General features: G+C 34.2%; 1 protein-coding gene across 3 annotated transcripts in view; it reads left to right on the forward strand.

Moving 5' to 3' along the window:
• Positions 1-14,702, forward strand: part of LOC117333302 (carbonic anhydrase 2-like) — a 44,718-nt gene extending 30,016 nt beyond the window's left edge. For 2 of the 3 annotated variants that reach the window (XM_033892535.1, XM_033892537.1), the window contains exons 2-8: positions 10,110-10,139; positions 10,394-10,564; positions 10,762-10,910; positions 11,054-11,146; positions 11,540-11,603; positions 12,556-12,713; positions 13,212-14,702. In XM_033892535.1, coding sequence (XP_033748426.1) covers positions 10,110-10,139; positions 10,394-10,564; positions 10,762-10,910; positions 11,054-11,146; positions 11,540-11,603; positions 12,556-12,713; positions 13,212-13,436 — 890 coding nt within the window. In that variant the 3' untranslated portion in view covers positions 13,437-14,702. Of the gene's footprint in view, positions 1-5,865; positions 5,972-10,109; positions 10,140-10,393; positions 10,565-10,761; positions 10,911-11,053; positions 11,147-11,539; positions 11,604-12,555; positions 12,714-13,211 lie in introns of those variants that run through there. The other variant, XM_033892536.1, reaches the window with a different exon arrangement.
• The last annotated feature ends 7,642 nt before the right edge of the window (positions 14,703-22,344 follow it).

Below are 22,344 nucleotides of genomic sequence, written 5' to 3' on the forward strand. Positions count from 1 at the left end.
AAAACCACAGATATATCTCCCCTACTTGATAGTACTACAAATGAAATTATATATGACAACAATAGGAAATGTGAACTGTTGAATAAATATTTTAGCTCTGTGTGTACTCTGTCAGAAAATGTCATAGATAAAGAATTGCCCTTTTTTGAAAAGAGGACAGATTCTATTTTATCAGAAATTCATATAGTTTCCAGTGAAGTTGAAGACATTATAAACATTCTAGATGTTTAAAAGGCGTCAGGTCCTGACGGTATTAGCCACAGAATGCTAAAATTACTCTCAAGTGAAATTTCTATACCACTTTCTTTTATATTCAATTATTCTTTGTCGTCCTGTATATTTCCTGAGAGCTGGAAAATTGCTCATGTCATGCCTATATTTAAGGCCAATGACGCAAGCATTGTCTCTAATTACAGACCTATCTCGCTTAAGTTGTATAGGTAAACTTTTTGAGCGTGTAGTATATAAGTATATCTACATTTTTTTAATCGAAAAAGACCTTATTTATAAGTATCAGTCTGGATTCCTACCAAATCACTCCACAACACAACAACTTATTGAAATATATCATTCAATCATTTCTTCCATAAAAAAATATGAACATTCTATCTTAATTTTTTGTGATTTTTCTAAGGCATTTGTCCGCGTGTGGCATAAAGGCCTCTTACATAAACTCGACAATTATGGTTTCTCTGGACCTCTTCTTCGTTGGGTGGTTACATGTAGTTATCTTTCAAAAAGAAAACAAGCCGTATTTATCAATGATTCATTTTCCCCTCTTAAGCCTATAAATACTGGTGTCCCCCAAGAGTCAGTTCTTGGTCCACTTTTCTTTCTTCTATACATAAATAATATTTCCTGTAATCTTTCATCTTTATCTAGGCTTTTCGCTGACGATACCTCTCTATCCTACGCGTCATATGACCTCAACCTTATTGAGACGGAGGCTAAACGCGACTTATTAAAACTTGAAATTTGGTCCAATGAATGTCCTTTAATCCTAATAAAACCGAGGCCCTCGTAATATCAACTAGATAACTTCCTTTTGTTCCGTCCTTTACATTCGACAAAACCCCGATTAAAATAACAAACCACCATAAACATTCTTTCTGATGATTGTAAGTGGAACATACACGTAGAATCTATAGTAAATAAGGTGACTAAATATATAGCCACCCTCCGTAAATTAAAACTTATCTTAGACAGGAACACATTAGAAAAAAATGTCCCTTACCTATATACGACCATTACTTGAATATGCATGTGAAGTATGGGACAACTGCGGTACAACAAACTCATTGTTATTAGAAAAGATAAATCTAGAGGCCGCAAGAATAGTCACAGGGCTGCCCATATTCACAAAACAGAGTTCTTATACATGTATCTAGAAACCGGTTGGTTACCTCTTTCGAAGAGAAGAGATGCTCGGAAACTTTCCTTATTCTATTCTATAGTCAATAATCTGGCACCTACTTTTCTTATCGACCTACTACTAATGTATATTGGCAACATAGCTCCTTATAATTTACGAAATGCAGATTTATTTAGGGAACAACACTTTCGTCTACAACTATCAAAAACTCTTTCTTTCCTTCTACTTCAAAACTGTGGAATGACTTAAATAACACTATCAGAAACTCGCCTACTTTAAGTTCCTTCAAATCTAATCTAAAACGATATATGACAGTAAACAGTATATATGACAAGCATTTTATCAGTTATGGTCCTATATTCTACATAACTGAATAAGAAATCGAACAGGTGCACTAAGCTATGATATTTTTAGAGCCAATCTCGTTGATTTACCTGCTTGTCAATGTGGACATCCCTGTGAAGATTCCCATAATGTTTTCCTTAACTCTCCCCTGTACAACAACTTAAGAGGAACTCTTATTGCTGATTTAACCTGGTACGGTCCTGTTAATGTAGGTATACTTTGCAATGATGACAGGAATATCTCCTCAGCTGACAATATAAAAATCGCTAAAGTTGTGCAAAACGTCTTGAGAAGGTCGGAAAGATTCGACTAATTATCACTTCCTAACCCCCCCCCCCCCCCCCCCTTCTTTTCATGCCATTTTCCTATAATAAAAAAAAAACAATCCAAAATGCTCTAGTAAGATTATAAAATCATTTAAACACAAACAGGATACAGTAGATAAAAGGTATTGTTGATGAATGGTATTATACACTGTACATGTATTTTTTCTATCATGTTATCACATGGTTTTGTTGCTCATGATAAAAAAACGTAATCGGTAAGAAAAAAACAGTTTACAGTTTTGTATGACTAAAATAAGAAGTAGAATTACTATTATAATCAAAGTAATTATAAAAGAGCAATATAAGGCGATTGTTATGCATTCAAAGTAGTATTTATTGAAGTATTATTGGATAAATACATATGTTGATGTTGGGAGATTTTGACATAGGGACAGTCTCCATGTAAACGAACTAAAACAGCATTGATACGTTCACGTCGACAGGATTCAACATAAAAAGGGGGAAATAACTCTGGTTAGATGATGAATGACTAAGGCCAGATTTTGTTTGTAGCAAAACCCAGTTTAATTGACAAAAAGTGTCAAAACTGTCATAGTCTGTAATAACTGGCATCATCGTCCACTTACGTCCCAGTTACATCTTTATTACATTTGATTGAGTAGGTTGTTTAAATCTGATAGTTTTCGCTCGATTTATGGATGTTTATAATGGTGTATGATGTTAATTATATCATTAAACATTTCATACAATAAAAAACACAGCGATATGTCAGTTGACATACAGAGGATACCAAAGCACAGGAAGACACGGCAGTGTGGAAAGAAAGGAAAGATTTCAGATCCCAATTGTTAATTTGGGACAGAAGTCCCATTTTGGTCTCTTCAATGTCTCCTTAAAGATACACCGAAGTAAAAAAAAAAAAAGAGAAGCATTCTTCCGTTGAGCACTTTTAGTTGCTTTCTACGATCATCATGGCGCGGGGAACAGCAGACCTTATTTGCGGGCTCTCCGAAACCCCCTGATTAGAATACAACGTATATATTTATGTATATAATGTTGATATGATACACACATTTATAGGTTCAATTTGTTTTTATTTAAATGTTAAAAAAGAAACGATATCTTATTATTTTCCAAGGCAACCATTGAGACGCCACCACTAAGAGTCTCCGCATGATGGATGGAGCAAGATGATACCATTGTTAACCTTTGTACAGACAAACAATTCATCAGTTCACAATTAGAGTTTTTCCATGCAATAAACATTTCATTTGTTTACTTTGATTCGTTTTAAGCTAAGAAGATTTTACATAAGCCACACACGCTTACACAGCCTCAGATCCTACTAAACAGGTAATCAGTGACTAATGTGTTTTTATGTTAATGACATCGTTCACACGAGCCGCTATAGTTCCTTATCAATATTCCAAAAAGAATAGGTAGAAACTGTGACCGAATTCGACAATCGAAAAGAAGAAGAAAGAAGACATTAGTCTGAGGCGATTTCAGTATAGATTAAATCACAGAATATTTTCAAATGATTCTTTTTTACACCGTTTGAAACTTGTTGAGTCAAATTGAAACTTCTGTAGTGTTCAACAGCAAACATCTCTGTTCAGAATGTACACAGAATGTACACTAGTTGCTAAATCTTTGAAGGCAGTTAAACAGTGATTGATTCCATATTTTCCAGAACTAAGCTTGAAAATGTTATTTTTGGCAGTGTCAAAGAAAACCTTATCGAATGTCATTATTGTTTTGATTAAGAGGTATATATACTCATCTAAGTTCATGAGCTGATTTTTGACTTAAAGAGTGTTTAAAGATTGGATCATGGATTACGATACAGCAGAAAAGATTTGATAAGTAAGAAATAAGGTATATTTTGTAACCAAATAGGTGATGTGAAAATGAATTATTTTAAAAGTGTAATGTATAACTAGTCTTATGTTTACGTACCTGGTGGTATTTTTATCAGATTTTGGGAATTTATCAGTGGTGTCTTAAATGTATAAAGTTAAGTCATTGATAATATTCATGCAGAGCTAGGACACATTTCTTGAAGATGCTTATCTAATCATAAATTTTAAAATTTCTAATTTTCATTTTATTTGATTTATTTCCATGAATTTCAATAAAGATGTCTCTGAGCTCCTCTTATGTGCCCTCTAGCTTGTGATTCTGACTCCTGATTAACAACCACACATCTACACGCTGATTCCTTGAGTGGGCTAGCCTGTTGAGTGTTATGAGACATTAACAAGTTCAGCGGACTGAAGTTAGCAGCGGGTTCGTTATTCGTTATTGGGGATTCGAATAACGAATCCACTGCCAGCAGGATAACGAATCCGCTGCTAACTTCAGTCCGCTAAGAAGTTCATTATACAATTATGACTATTGTTAATAGCGCAAACAAAGTGGAACATAGCAGATATTTGGATACATGCTTGATTCTCGGCTTGCTAGTGTTATAAAGTTATGCCACATGTATCTGTAAGTGTTAACCTGTAAATCGGTGTATATTTTTTGTAACAAGGTTTATGTTGTAACAGTTGCCCCCTAACATCAATACAATTGATACCTCAAATTCAGGTTTTTGAAATGGTAATACAATAGTCTTAGATTATAGTGCTGTGTTCATTTTATTATTAGCAAATACATAATTGAGTACCAAAGTTGATGGACCTCATTTGACATTTAATGTCCGGGGACTGTTGGATATTTGATTGATACAAAACAGCAATGATATTCTATTCTGAAAAAAAACGGCTAAAAGGGCTAGAGATATAATCAACCTCGACCCTCTTTTGACCTACAGGTGTGCTATTTTAGATTCGGGGTCAGTAGGTGTCTCGATTTGCTACAGTTATTATACTTTCATTATATGGCGAGCAATTGTAGGGAAATGATGATTCATCGTTGTATTTGAATCATCTAGATTTCTATACGTGTCTGAATCGGGTGAATGGCTAATTATGGTTTTTAGATTGCTATTCGGTAGTATTCGATTGCTGTTGCGACACCATACTGATCTTGTTTACGAAAGAGTGCATCGGCTATTTTTTCTGTTGAACGTTACTTTCGTATATTTTTATATCTGGGTCAATGTTAATGTATTACTGTTTACTTTAATTTCCAAACCTTAAGGAAGGACTTCGGTTACTTACATAAAATTGAATACCTGTTCACGTTATGGAACCTTAACATATGGAAACGTAAAATGTGGTTAAGGCGCTTCATGATTAACTGTAGTTTAATAACTCATGATATCATATAATACTAACACCTAAGACCAATTGATGCCATATGAATATGAAGCGGTTTTATACAAAAATGTCCTACAAAAACAAGTAAAATACATTTCGTGATAATCATTTCGTTACCGACAGTAGTAACAGAAGACTTTTACACGAGAGTTCCTGGAATATATAATTAATCAAACTAGTATGTCAATTCAATTAAAACGATCGTTATATATTGTGATAATAACCCTTGAACAGGAACTCTTAATTAAATATTACTAGTATGAGATCATCCATATATTACATGGCCAGTGTACGTTACTCTGTGATCCGTTACCAATGGCAACATTCCTTGCATTTTAAACATCTTTAAACAGGACACAACTTAACTTCTAGACATGAATATCATGAATTAATATCTATAATGATAACCTAAATGTGGCTGCCTTGGAGTAGATGTATCTACAGTGTGTCAGGTTTTTATCGGGACCCCGGGGACTCATGGTTCAATACGCATACCAGGTATCCAGTTATGGGTGAATGACCAGAGTTTCAGCATTCACTGGTCGTAACAAAAGCGAAATAAAAGCGATGCCAACTTTAGAATGCAGTGATTGTGTTAAAGGTGTCAGACATGGCCACTGCAGCAGATATTTTCGTGTTCTTAGCATTGGGTACATGCCTGTCTTCGTCTGTGTTGGGATTCGCCAAGAATGGTGTTGTAGGTCAGTAGATTTTTATATATTTACCTAATCATTCGTATTTAGTTATATATTTGTTTGTTTTTGGTAATATGTTATGTATGTTGGTTTCAAGAGCTTGTTTAGGTATCAAAAAAATCCAAACATACAGTCATGTGTTGTTACTAATCACCGCTTCGCTCAGAATACCAAGGTATTTCATGGCGAACAAAACGGCGTTGGATTTTATATTAATTTTGTCATGAATTTTTCATCAATGTGAACTGCTCACTTGTAACTAATTATTTTCTACGTTAGGTTAAGATATTTCACATTCATAATAACGCTTTTACAAGGAATCCGTATTGTAGCCGATTGGAGTATTGGATATATATATATACTTGTCTGACAATGCAGATGAGTGTCACGCTAATTAATGTGAGGGTTAACACTACCCAGCCTAAGGATGTTGTTCCTATTGGCTGACTTATAATTTGAAACATTTTGTCTTTATAACTTGAGAACAAATTCACACAAACGACGTGTATCAATTTTTTTTACTTTTGACCTTTAAAATAATGCTATATTCGGCAAAACATGTATGAAGCTGTACAAAAACTTAAACACTCGGTAGTTAAAGTTACATCTTTATAGGCGTCCTTTCTTTAGCATAAACAAGGCTTATACCTTACGGCATCCTTAAACCATTATCCTAATACATCCATTACATAATAACGGTATTTGGAGAACAAGTAAAAGTTTACTTATTTAAATATGCCTAGACGGGTTATTTCTTAATTTCTGTTGACCCTCAATAATTGTGTTTATCTAAGTTTTGAATAGTTTTGCCGATAAAATCTTTGGTATGACGATTTCTTTTGTTGTTTATAACATAATAACACAAGTGGATATTCGTCTTCGACTTGGGTTGTTGTGTATATAACATACTAGTACAAAATAGTATTTGTTTCGACTTGGATTGTTATATATATATATTAACATATTAGTACAATGGATATTCGTCTTCGATTTGGGTTGTTGCGTACATACCATATTAGTACAAAATAGTATTCGTGTTTGACTTGGGTTGTTGTGTATATAACATATTAGTACAAAGTAGTATTTGTTTCGACTTGGGTTGTTATATGTATACATGTAACATATTAGTACAAAATAGTATTCGTCTTCTACTTGGGTTGTTGTATATATAACATATTAGTACATAATGGTATACCTCTCCGACTTCTTAACCTGTCCGTCCATTATGCAACTTCCAAACGAATATGTCCGGTATCCGATAATTACCTCGGCGTTTAAGAATCTACTTTAGTCGTGCTATGAAGAAACCTAAGGCAATAGCATATATATAACACGAGCAAGACAGGTGATTGTGTTCTGATAAGTCACGGTCCGATGCCTCTTGTAGGGGCAGCAGAGAGTTAATTTTTGTAATAGGAAGGAGTAATGAAAAATACCATGTCTAAGCCGGGATTCGAACTAGCAATCGTTCGCTCTCAAGGCCACTAAGCTAAAGGGAAATTCCCACTAGTCTGCGATAGTAAAGTGGACTTATGTTCTCTACTTTTACAAATCTATTTAAGATATACCTTGAATTTGAACAATAGTTTTTACCGCTGGCCAAGTGCTAGTTTTAAAAACCTAATGTGATAAGCTCTCACCTACCTGCCCTAAACCAATATCTGTATTTTTATCTAAACTTTGTCCTTACATTAACTTGTCTTAAAAACCTGTATATCAATTAGAATCGCATTCAATAATTACCGGCGTGTATTAACTGAATGATACCTGATGTATTAACAACATTCTCAAAGGACCCTGTGTTACACTTTATCTCAGTGTTAAACTGACGTATCAAACGAACGGATTATTGAATGGAAAAACCGATAGACAGGTACGCTAAATATAGTATGGAAACGATTTAGACCGGTATGTCGCATCCTCTCATATACCTTTATGTTGTTATTGTTGCTGATCCGATATATTCTGTCTTTATTCTTCGTTTGTTTATGTTTTGTTGCGATTATAGTCATTTATTGAACGGATGTCGCTAAAAAACGAAAGTAACATGCTGGTGTTGCACTCTCTGGTCGTCCAGTAGCCTGATAACAGTATAGCTGTGCGCACCGACCGTCTTTGATACATGTACATTGCACTGGGTATCAAACTCGATTGTTTTCCAATTAGACAGATAGATATGACATGTTTTCTAATAAGACGGATATTTTTATGGCATGTTTTCTGAATAGACATAGTTATAATAAAAGTTTTCTAATTAGACAGATAGTTATGGCATGTTTTAAGACAGATAGTTATGTATGACAAGTTTTCTAAATAGACATATAGTTATAATATGGTGTCTTACATGGCAGATAGTTATGAAGTTTTCTAATAAAACATATAGTTATGGCATGTTATATGAAATGACATATAGTTATAATATGTTTTCTAATTAGACTGATAGTTGGGACATGTTTTCTAATTAGACAGATAGCAATGACATGTTTTCTAATAAGATATATAGTTATGACATGTTTTCTAATAAGACAGATAGTTATAACATGTTTTTAGCTTTTTAACCGAATTAAGTTTTTGTTTATTGGATTGTAACAAACCTTCTAATATAGCTAGTCTAAAATGATATACAAGCTAAGAAATACAATTGATGGACCGGTAATCAATGGATATAACACTATGGTATCGGTAGCTACCACTTGTTGTCACTACATGTTACACTTTTTTAGATAAACAAAATATTTTTCATAATTGATATTTACTTTATTGACGAGTTCGGGATTATACTTAAATTTTGTTGACAGAAACGTAGAAAATGTGTTTACTTGTATTGACAGTAAAATTACGCTATACATGTTAATAGATATAACTACAGTGGCCTTTCACCTGCTTATCGGCTTATAGTACGGTATAATTAATATAAACAGATGTAAGACTTAATCAATGATACAAAACTCTATCCTTGTGATTTGTTTACAGCTTTAGTTAGAATGAAACAATTGTTACAAACAAATACAATCGGGTGATTGTAAATAAAAGTGTTATTGGATCGGGTTTTCGAATTGGTTGGAGGTGGAAATCAAGCATCATCACACTCCACTGACCAACAGGACATGGTTGAGAGGAGTACTGGTTTAATCACGATACCAGAAGTCGAAACAACCCTGATCGATATAGGATATGATAGTAAATTCTTTCATCCTATACCGATGCGAGCTGTTGATGTACAGGGAAAATTGTTTATTGAACAAGTGTGTACGTATGTATAGTTCATATATATCTCATTTTACAGAAATGCAAACATATCGGCGTTGTCATTATCTACAAAAATGTCCAGACTTCTGATTTTGATATAAAAAACTGTAGTCTCATTAGGTTTCTGTTGTCAGACAAAACAGCTTATAAAAACTATTCTAAATCTGGTACTGAAAATACAACAAATATTGTACTGAAAATAGACATTTGACAATGCCGCTGGAAATCAAATCTACGGATAAATTAACATAATAATGGATGCATCGTTGGTTGATAAATAATGCATCCATTAATAAGAAAACGCGTGTAATATAGGGTCAATACATACGGTTTTGTAATTTGAATTTTACATGGATAAGTGACCTTCCCAAAGAAAAAGTGGCATAGCCATTGCCCTGTCAACAATTTAATTGTATTTTGAAATATATCTGCATAATGTATATGGGTTCATTTTCATGTCGATCTCCGGCACGACGACCTGTGTCATACTAAATAAGGTATAACACTGGTTTCTGCTGATTTATTCTATTGTTTCCTAACTGGTACACATGTCGGCGTCATTACTTTGTTTGATGCATCATTTAAATGGTAATTATTTTAACTACGGACAAGTATTCACCACTCGTTCTGATCATAATATTATCATAATCCTTGATTACAATTAACTTGTGGTTACAAAATGTCACAGCTGGCAAAAAAGTCTGATTTATTTCAACGTTTGGAGTGAGGAAGACCTGCGTAATTTATGTACGATGTAATCAGTGTGAATGGATGTATGGAACTCGATGACACTTCCGTTTTCGCATTGCACATTTCATTCAAAATAACTGCAATATGTTCAGCAGTAAAACATGGGAAATCTTTCTACATCACTGGTTTGTTTTGACTTTTGCAGGAAATGAGTGGGACTACGAAGGAGATATCGGTGAGTACCATATCACGTAAATTATTATAACAATATAAAAAAAACCACTACATCACCTATCTTATCATTTATTAATGTTAAAATATGGCAACATTAACGTTAATATCTTGTCTAAGACATACATCACCTTGTCGAGTTATATGTTCAGGTATAGCAAAAGATATTTCCATGTAATTATATTTCTTGAAAGTATTTGTACATAAACTGTTGCAAACAATAGTACAAAGTATAGCAAAGTGACTTCTAATTTACAGGCCCTCGGCAATGGCATAAGAATTATCCTCAGTGCGCTGGAAAGCGCCAGTCCCCGGTCAGTATCGACACGACGCTTGTAGTATATGATGAGGCTTTAAAAGGACTACAGTTAGACGGCTACAACAGTGTGTCGGCTGTTAACATGAGCCTCACCAACAACGGACACACAGGTATTAATGCTATATATCGTTAACAACACCACAGGTATTCATATGTAAAATACGTATCCAAATAGATGTGTTGATAGGAAGTGCATATCGAATCATTAGAATAGATTTTAAGAAAATAACAGTCTTATATAGCTAGGTTAATGATACAGATACGAACACCCGTTACAGGATTTGACCATTTCCTGTTTTATCTTTAGTTCAAGTAGACCTTAATGGTAAATCACTCACTGTCCAGGGTGGAGGGCTACCTGGTGTTTACAAGGCCGCTCAGTTCCATTTCCACTGGGGAGCAGTAGACAAACGTGGTTCCGAACACAATCTCGACAACCAGAACTTTCCCATGGAGGTAAATATTACATGTAACAAAAAGGTCGTTTGGACATAGCATTTGGATTTCTAAAACTTCATCTGAAGAACATCATCTGTATATAAAAATTAGTTTGGCTGATTAACTATGATTATTTTAGTATCAATTTATATTCTTTTTAGATGCACATCGTCCATTACCAGAACAAGTACACAAGTATAAAGGAGGCTATGGTTCATGATGAAGGTCTTATGGTTCTCGGTTTCTTTTTCAAGGTGAGAGAGAAACGTCCGCACAATCACATTCTGCTACATGGAAACAGGCATCAGAAAAGAGAAGTTTTCAAAAGCATAGCAGAAATGTTGAATTAGACATGTCGAACGAGTCCACTTGATAAAGAAATTTGTAAATCGATGCTAATAAAACCATACCGATGTTATTCTCATCCCCTGCTCGTAAACAATGATTCCATAATTACAACTGAATCAATCATTATTCATTTCCATTTAAATAAGGCATTATGTCATCAAGATCGCTTTCCCATTTTCCGAATTTTACTTTTGTATGCTCACTTACATTTTATAGCTGAAATCCCCTTGTTATCGGGTAACATCCCTCCTGTCCTTGTATAATTCGACATGTGATATCGTCTAGGATTTATTTTCTAGGTAGGACGACACAATCGACACTTCGATGACGTATTGGGTCATTTCAGTGATATAACACATAAAGGTAGGTAAATCCAAATACAAAAACATCCAAATACACGTGTTTTTATTGTAATAAATGTATTAGAAATCATTTAAAGTCATCCGTACAGGATTAGACGTCATTGATTCGTGTTGATATGCCGAGTGGTCACTCTATTACCACCCTAGAGATTGTGACTTAACCTAGATTAGACCCTAGTTTAGACCCTAGATTAGACCTAGATTAGACCCTAGATTAGACCTAGATTAGACCCTAGATTAGACCTAGATTAGACCTAGATTAGACCCTAGATTAGACCTAGATTAGACCCTAGATTAGACCTAGATTAGACCTAGATTAGACCTAGATTAGACCCTAGATTAGACCTAGATTTAACCTAGATTAGACTTAGATTAGATCCTAGATTAGACCTAGATTAGACCTAGGTAAGACCCTAGATTAGACCTAGATTAGACATGGATAAGACCCTAGATTAGACCTAGATTAGACATGGATAAGACCCTAGATTAGACCTAGATTGAACCTAGATTTGTATGGCGGTTGTCGTTGATGAAGCAATAGACGCTTATCCCTTAGGATCACCTGGTATAATTTTTCTTGTGCTTTTCATGGGTCAAGTGTATATGTTTTGTATGTTGTTTCATTGAATTTCAGTTGTCATTAGTATGTCGGTATTCTATGTTATTTTCGAAAACTATCTTAAACTCCACAACAACCTACAGTGATAACATCATTTTTGTCACGTTTTGAACGTTCAAAAATCTCATGACTTAAGTTCGAGGGAAAATAATTCATAACTTTACATAAGTAAATGAATAGATATACGATATAAGCAAATATACCTTAGACACTGATTTAATTAAGGGGATAATACATCCCCATATTGATTCGTTCACTTTTAATTTGTGGCACGTGATTTCGTCCGTTGTAAGTTGGTAGGTCATAACTAAAACAGGAAATGGAATATTTTCAGATGATCACGTGAATATCCCCACAATTCCTCTCCGGCAGTTAATGGCAAACAACCTTGACCTGTACTACCGATATCAGGGAAGTCTCACTACACCACCCTGTTACGAGAGTGTGATTTGGACCGTATTCAGAGAACCCATTGAAGTATCAGAGTACCAGGTAGGGTTTTCTGCAAATTCTTCCCAGTGAAATAGTATCGTTGGTAACAATTTGTTGGTAAAATGAATAAGATATCCGACATCTGACAGACTTTAACAAAAACAATTTGAATTAAACTAAGTTGGTTTTCACCAAGATCGAGTTGAAATCCCATTACATATCCTCTGAGATGGCGGAATTAATATAATTAGCACATATTGATCAGTATAGGAAAATAAAAATAAAATAAGATCTAGGACCTAAGAACATTTGCGTACCATGTTATGACTTTTCTGATACAATGCACGATATTTCATTTAATGCGTAATTTACACGTTTACTTGTTGAATGTGATTTGATATTACAAATTTTACGGAATAGATTACATTTTGTAAGGAAAAGGTGAAATTTAAGTCTAATATTTCTTAATATGGTGATAACAATATATTATAATTCGGGTTGAATTGTTGTTTGCATACGATTATTGAACTGTTTACATTTATCCTCTTGCTTATACAGTTGGAACAATTCCGCAATAGAGTGAAGAAAAATTACCCGGGTGAGCCGGATCTTGATCTCACGGATGACTTTCGCCCAGTCCAGCCTCTGAATCATCGTATAGTATACGGGAGTCACCTCGACACCATGCTGCCGTACCAGTCTGGGGGCGAAAATGGTGCAGGCCAAATAATGATTCCGCTTTACATCATCGTCTTATCCGTCTGTATAAGTTTGTTACTGTAGTGATCTGATATATCTTATAAGTAAACCTACGGTTGTTGATTTAAGGCAATGTCGTTTGATTAAAACTTAAGAGGCATGTTATAAGCTAAAATCTGTGATATTTGATACAAATCATAATAGTGAAAACAACTGATCATTGTTTATTTGAAGATTCGAGAAAAAGTCAGAGTACGTTGATTTTTGTTGATGGGTCATAACAAACTGAAACATCGTTTTCGATTTGCTTTCATCGATGTATAGATGGACATTTTGATAAAAAGGTAAACTTACAGTTGACTCGATGGACAATGTACATTTAATTACATACATTGACGTGCCTACCAATGAAAGATTTTGAAATCCCAGCATTGTTTCAGAAAAGTATATCATCTTGTATTAAATTATTAATTATACGAATGGAATAACAAAGCGACATTTGCTGAATGTGTTATGTGCAATAGGATTTAATCTGGAGATGATCAATCGTTACAAAAAGACGGATTGAACCTAGGGTCTGATAGAAAAGGTAGATATGCAACCATAGCTTGGATATTTTAAAGCATAGTTATGGCTAGACGAGATTTTCACTGGGATCCTGAAAATCAAGTCATCATTGGTCTTTATATGGTTATGAATATCAAAATTAAATGTGTTTCGATCAGTTTCAAATTTCACTTTTCAAGAGAAAATCAATATATTTCGTCATATTTTCAATTCGCAAAGTCTCACTTTAGCCGTTTATATCCGGCTAATGTTGTGGTTGTTTGAGCAATATAGAGGTTCTGGGTAACTTGTTTTAGAAAGAGTCTATCAAGCACCACAGTACTATTCGATAGAACACAGAAAATGCACTAGTTTCATATATATATATAGCCATATGGTTTCGGTCCCGCATTACCTCCAATCTGCACATGTGTGTTTGTTACTTTCCTTTGTGATATTGTCTTTGTATTATTTTGTAGTTGTCTACTGGCTTTGTCTCGTTTATTGTCAACATTTATTTGTTCTCTGTATTAGTAGCTTCTCATTCCAATTGTGTCTATTACGTTATGGTACGATACACATATTACAGTTAACCACGATCAAATCAGTGCTATATAAATCTTGGCTGTCGTTGTTCCACAGGTGTACATACGTTAATAGAGCGATCAATACTTAATCACGAAATGTGCTTCACGTGAATTTTTTCTGTCTTGTTGAATGAAGTATATGTCTAAAATAATATTAATGTACAATATGTCATCTTAATGAATTATGAAATAGAATAAACTATATTTTAACATAAAATGTCTTGAAGATTTATTTCAGTTGTTTAATATTATCTAAAGACTGACTCCATCCATCCATCATGAAGATCACTTCCTTTACTGACACGCAAAGCAGTTGTCGCCGTATTGTTAGATTCATTTCCTACTCGACTACATAGGTAGCACACAACAGTAAGACAGCCTGGCCATGGGCAATTTTTTTGTTAAGCAAATAACTCCTGTATTATGATATGCATAAAAAATGAAAAAATAAATGTACACTATAATTGGTATATTCAGTATGAAGTAGTACATACAGGCTTCACATTTATTAAAACAAAAATCAATAAATTGGTTCCGGATTTTAAATATCCGGATTTTCCGAACGTGTGTTTACACAGGAAATTTAGTTTTGCCTACAGCGCAAAATGGAAGCCCACAGAAAAGGTAAGATAGCGGAAAAACTTAATTTACAACATATGTCCAAACAAGATTAATTCTGTCTTTGGGATAGAGATATTTAATTTTAAATAGGTTTCAGAAAAAAAATTGTGTAGAGAATTGTGCCATTTTGGGTCAAATATCATAATATTTTGCAATTTTTGAGAATTTTTTAAGCTGTTACCATGGTATTCACAGCTCTAAAAATCACAGAAAATATCAGTTTACTTATCCTTCAGAGCTCTATTAAAATTGCAAATGTTGTACAGATTTCAAATATATATACTTTATTAGAGGTTATATGTAAGGTTAACTGGCAATGTTTACATATCTAAAACATGTGCCATATTTTTCAGAATTTGGCATTTTTACTGTACACTGCTACCATAGCTATATGATCACGCTAATAAAATCATATACTGAAGTTAAAATATCAAAATGCATTATATGGTTGTTGCATACAGTTAAAGTGTTTTCCACAACACTAGTAAGGAAAGATAAGATACATTAAGACATATATTGGTTCACTCACGTTTTTAGTTTAAAATGAAAAAAAATACTGTGATTACTCATACAGACATACAACATTTAGAAGCTCATTTTTTGTATAAGTCTAACAGTTTCGAAGAGACGTTTTGCACATATTATGCCGTTATAGAAACTTGCAGGTTGTAGATCAATGCAATCCAACTGTTATTGGTTTAATCTGTAAATAGTTCATTGAATGCGATCAAAATCTTCATTCACACTGACAGGTAAAAGTACAATTGGTATTTGAAATGTATAAAATCATATTTGATGTATGACAAACACAGATACCTCCACAAGATAAGACATTGGACCTTCTATCGTAATGGAATGAAAAGGTCACAAAAATAACTCCAATATCTTTCTATAATCTAACATATACATTGCAGTTTAAGATACAGATCATACTCCTTAAAGCAAGTCGAAGTAAGAACGTAAACCGCCTAGTTCGTCATAATGTAATGGCAACATCGTTTGATATTTACAACATACTGTTGTTGTTTTTATTGTAATGATTATTTACTAGTAATTGGAATTAGCATACATGGACATACATGGAATATTATTAATAATATCTTAAATCAACGAATCTTGCTAACAACAAGAATATGAACCATTTAATTACACTCTATTTCAAATTATGTTATTTGTTTATGAAATAAAACATATGAAGACCATATTTTTAATCTACGAAACGCGCGGTATATAATTGAACTGTACAATCAGCTGAAACATTTCAGTTTTTTATGTTTAGCTGTGAGTTGCGAAGCGGTGACATCGGATTCGATCATCATGTTTACCGTCATTTCCACATACCCTACTCACACTGTTGACAATACAGTTTATATTTCAAATTCATGGATATGAATTCATCCTATTTATTATGAAACTTTTGAACATTTAAAATGTCAAAATTATGTTTTTAGTTCCGAGTTATAATATTTATAGCATGGTAAATTATGTCAGTCAATATGGCTTGGTGGTAGTAAAACTGATAACATGCAAAGATGGAACCTTACACATCGGATAATGTATGCCTCCAGCTCCAGCTGATTGTACAAAATTTGATTTTGGTTTTATTTGTTTATCGTCCTATTAACAGCTAAGGTCATTTAAGGACGGCCTCCCGTGTTTGCGATATGCATGCGTGTGGTGGGTGCGTATGTGTGTAAACTGCTCATAATTTCAACATTTGACAGTACGAAATGAGTTTCCAGCTGATTGTACAAAACTGCTCATAATTTCATCATTGATAGTACAAAATAGTTCCACCTAGTTATACAGATTTCGCTGTCGTGTGATCGTATGCAAACATTGATTTCTCCGATTGTAATAAATATCGAGCATCCGTTCTTTTTGAAACACAACAATTGAACATTTGTGAACGCTCTTGTAGTGTCGTCCGATTTTAACAGTGAGCTTTTACGAAAAAGGGGACAATTATTGTTCAAAATAATCATATATCGTAGCGAGCAAAATACGAAAAGCGTAGTTATTCATCATATTGTTTGGCGATTAGACTCGAACAATATATTTTCTTTCGAATATTGTATATTTTCTATTACCATATTTGACGTCAAAAGACCGTCAAGTAGTAATTCACTCGATCCACACTCACAGCTGAACGTACTTGCGTACTTGCTCTGCCTGTCTGGAAAACAACGAGTAAGGGGAAATAACCCCGACATCACAACTCTAGATTTTAGCTTAACTTTCATTTACACGTTTCATTATAAGCCCACCTGGTCCGATGGAACAAGGTGAGCTGATGCCTTGCGTGGCGTCCTTTGTCCGTCCGTCGTCCATACACCAGCCATTTCCTGAAACGTCTTCTTAATCACTGCTTGTTTTTATAATTCGGGTAATAGGGTACACTATACAGTGTATCTATAGAAGATGATTCTTGTATGAAGAACACGAAGTTATCTCCCCTGGCATGATATCAATATGCAATATGAACACTAATTGGGTAAATTTGTATTAACTAGTGATTTTTTCATTATTAATAACGAAAGTGCGTGTAAGCAAAGCACGCTAAATCGTTGTTGTTGATGTTTTTTTATTATCTCTTTTTTTTGTGTTGGTTTGGTGTGTGGGTTGTTTTTAGGTGTTTATTTTTTAATTTATCGCCTTATTCACATTTTAAACCGTTTCATTTTACCTGACCGTCTAATATCCAGCAATCAAAAACGAATTAATGTTATCGTTGTCAAATTCATTGTATTCATTGTTGCATTTCAAGAAGGGACACTAACGACAGTTAGCCATAGGGGACGTACCACTGTTGTTCACCCATATCATACACCATGAAGCGATCCCCTGACATGATCATCAAACTGACGAATCTTTAATTAGATCATATGGATTCTTGGATCACAATGTTTATAAATACATAAGTATATATATATATGCACATCTCCACTTATCCTTCTGTAGCTCACGTTTTTTATTCAATCGTCCAGGGTATGATACATTATCATGTCGGTAATTGTTTGTCAAACCTTCTATTGTTGTTCCATATGATCTGTTTTGTAGGTGACCAGACCGAGCTGGCATATCACAGATGGGTTCTGACTAGATTTTTTAGAATGACTGCCTCAGTCACGAGTGTTTGAAAATCCTTCGTATGGTCGTGATATCGCACTAAAACTGTACAGAACAGTAAATCGACTTTGTCAGAAGTATGTTTACAGGTGACAGTCTGTTGTATTATTTGCACGCGAACATTGTATATAAATGTGGTTTGGTAATGATATGTGTTGATGTGTTGTTGCTATTTGTACATGAGAGAGTATCACTTTATCTGAATATGGATGTTCTGTTTAGTCGATTGAATATGAACAGACACGAGAGGACATGATCTCAAAAAGTGCATGACAGGTCAGAAAGAACCGTGCCATATTTAATATTCAATATTTAATATATACACTAGAGCCATTCAAATGACTCAAAAACATAACCAAAAGCACAAATCATAATAAAAATAAACAATACAAACTAACAAAACAATCAAACATACCTTTATTCATCTTCGCTAGCCAAGGCTTCCGATTACGTTACACTACACGAACCCTTGGCGGATACAGGCGTGTTCAAACCGTCGCGCCCTGGAATCCCAGGGCACCCAATCAAATCGCGTTTTAACCTTTATTGTATTCAAAAAACAATTGAAGCACCTACTACTTAAGTCCAATATCGCCTAAGCAGTGTTTGCTAGCCTAAGCGAGGTTACCAAAAGCACTACTAAGAATCAGCTAAGAACGGGTATATTGTGGATGGCTATAAAAAAAAACTGACAAAATTTGTGGATACCGATGGTATCTACATTGGCTGCTGAATGAGGAAGGGTATGCGGGCCCTAACATTAGCTGACCAATCAGTGACCAGATCTTACATAACCCCATATTGGTTTTCTTCACGTCCCCTTAGCAACACTTTACCCTTTCGACCGGGCTAACCAGAGTGGTAGATATAAATGAATATCATGTGTTTCCCATAGGATACCCATTTGTATCTTTGTAACAAAGACATTCTTCAACAATATTAACTATTAGATTAATTAGATTTTAATTTCATTTAATTGATGACCGAAAATTAAACATTAAAACCACCGGAAAATGAAAACATATTTGATTTAACACTAAATCGCAACTCTCAGTTGCGCTTTGTAGATACCACCCTGTAGGTAGGGGCTAAGTACTGTACTTGCTGTCCCCATGGTCGTAGAGGACGACTTAGAATTTGTTTACCTTATTTTTTCTCTCTTTTTTAAACCTGATGTCTGTGTCTCCCTTGAAACTGCCTCACTTTTAGCGTTGAGGTTGAACGTTCGACCACGCGAGAAAGGCCTTCGATTCTGTCCTCTGGCAGAGACATGCAGAGTCTCTAAAATTGGTAGTTTTTACTTTTTCTAAGCAGGCAGTACTTTGGGACTGGGACGATTTGCTCACCCATTGTCAGTATAATGTGATCTGCAGTGGTATCCTAGTGGATGTCTTCGGCAGTATGATTTAATAAGAAAGCTGATACACACACACGCATTTTCACATAGATGAGGCCGTCTTTAAGGGATATTGCCGAGAGCAATGACCGACACCAACAGTCGAAAACAGGTTATTCAGAAAACATGCATAGAAACATTTTCACACAAAAATAGCTACTCACTTACGTTAATAGAGAATAAAACAATGGAGAAATGTTGTCGTTTTCAGTAAAAGTTCTCGTTTCATGACAGATAAATAATTGTCTTACCTTAACGTGTTTTATCCTGTGCCTGTTTTATGTCAACCTATCAGGGTTTTTTTGGAGAATTCTGGCGAGAAACATCACAAAACCACATTCATTTCCATGTCCACAATATGCAAAACAGTAGCTGATATTGCAAGGCTTTTGGATATGAATGAAATACATGTAGCACGTGCATGCATGCACCTTTATATAGTGCATACAAAGCTACTGTTTTACTTGCAGTAAATGATATTATTATCCAAGGACTTCATTTTTTCAGAAACTTTCGCAGATAGAATAAAACCGTGGAAACAATATATTTTAATAACAAAAAGAAAAAGAAAAGCACATGCGGCCATTCATAATTTCAACTATCCTTTTCTTTCTTAAATCTTGGATAAAATCGGGAACTATCTGAATCATAAAAAATTAAGTTTTGTTGTTTGGCAGAAAGACTAGGAAAAAACGTAAAATTGTCTATTTTATGTTAGAATTGTTTAGTCCAGTCTAAGAATACATAGTTCTATCTGCTTGATTTTCACTCTTAACAGCCTAATGTTATAACCATTAAATAGCATGTCCCCTCAAACTACTGGTCAAATTGTCTGTCTACTAACAGATTGTCTTTAAAACCCAAGTTTCCTACACTTTTATCATGGTTCATTGGTCGTGACTCGCATCAGTGAACTAAAGAAAGCTCCATAGTTTTTCCGACATATTTTAGATTAGATATCCGAGACCACAGGGGCTTGGCACGATTTTCCAAATGATAGTCTATATATATATGTATATAGTATCGATACTATATACATATATATATAGACTATCATTTGGAAAATCGTGCCAAGCCCCTGTGTCCGAGACGGGATGGTATTGAAAGATAGTGCCGTGTCGTTAGGATCATGACAGTGTACAGATACAATGTAACCTATTGACCTATCGAAGGTCCTTTGAGACGGTGTTTGTCGTTACCATCACCTCTGAATCAAGTAAATTGTCCACAGATCATCAAAAATCATTTGTATATATCATTTCTATCATCATTATTATAAGTCGTGCATAAGAGTTATCTACAGTTAAAGTAGGTTGATATTTATAAGTCTACAAATGTTTCGGAGTTAAATTTTCACTTTATAATCTTCATGTTGGCTTACAAAGAATGAATATGTACCGTTGGCATGTTGCCTACATCTCATAAGACTAGATAAATAGAGATGTAACTGACATATACAGGATAAATATGTCAATTTGTCTTAACGTACAATATTTATACCATGTGCTATCATTATCACTCGCTGTAATACGTAAAAGGAATGTCGTCATCAGATAGTCTTGATTTTCTTTGAAGAGGAGTTAAATCAATCATTATTGATTTGTTGGCATTTTATCACCTATCATAAAACATTGAAACAATTTTGATTTTGTTTTTGGGTTTTTTTATTGTCTATTTGTCTATAGTGATTGATTTGAAGAATAAAATCACTGAACAAAGACTACTTTAAATTGTTCTTGTATTTGAATTCTAATCTTGTATTTATACAGATACCATTAGTAAATGATATGTATACAATTTTTATAACTAGAATTTGGCCTATGCATATTATGTACATGTACTAATCTATTGGTATATATATTTATTACGGACATAATACAGTACGAACTACAATAACATAACAGCGCGTTAAATTGATATGTCACGTGTTGGAGATTCAAACCTTATGTCTTTTGATTGTGAAATTAACAGTTTTCAATACATTATTAAATCTTGTAGAAACATTTGTACTTTCCTAAATGTATACACACAGTATTTGTTCGGCCAGGTGTAAATACCAATACAGGTAAAGCATTGTATTACACCCCAATGTATATTAACAACTCTCTTCCCGAAAAAAGAAACTGGGAATTCATTTCTGGTAGAATAGCGTTATCTAAATCTAGGAAAATGATTCCGTGCAGCGTATTCCTCTGCAATCGGTCAACAGACGTCTTTATCTGATTTGAATAAAGATGAAAATATCCTTTATCATGCATGCTATAGTGGATATTGTCTAAACCGAACTCTGTCAAATCCGCATCTTAGTCTATAACCGGTCGAATAATTTGATCTCGAATATTTCTTTAGTATCTGTAGTAGTTTAATTATGTTTAATCCGGACTAATCCAGTTCTAGTCCACTGTTTAGCGATGACTTTGTTGGTTCTTGTCGGTTGGTTAAAATGTCCAACTGTCCGACTGCGGAATTCCCTGAGGATATAAGTAGACGATGACAAATGTTTCCGCCACTTGCCCTAAACAACGTCAACAAGGAATCGAGGACTTACTCTGAATGGGAAGATACATTTGGCAATGTCCAACCAGTTGATATGGAAACAAATAAGGAGTCAGATATCGAAGAGGAAAATGAAAATTATATGATGTGGACTACAGAGGGTAAGCACGACATTACTGAACTCATCAATAAATTCGAAAAGATTATGAATTATAGG

Source organism: Pecten maximus, chromosome 8 (assembly GCF_902652985.1).
Source record: "Pecten maximus chromosome 8, xPecMax1.1, whole genome shotgun sequence".
NCBI classification, from domain to species: Eukaryota; Metazoa; Mollusca; class Bivalvia; order Pectinida; family Pectinidae; genus Pecten; species Pecten maximus.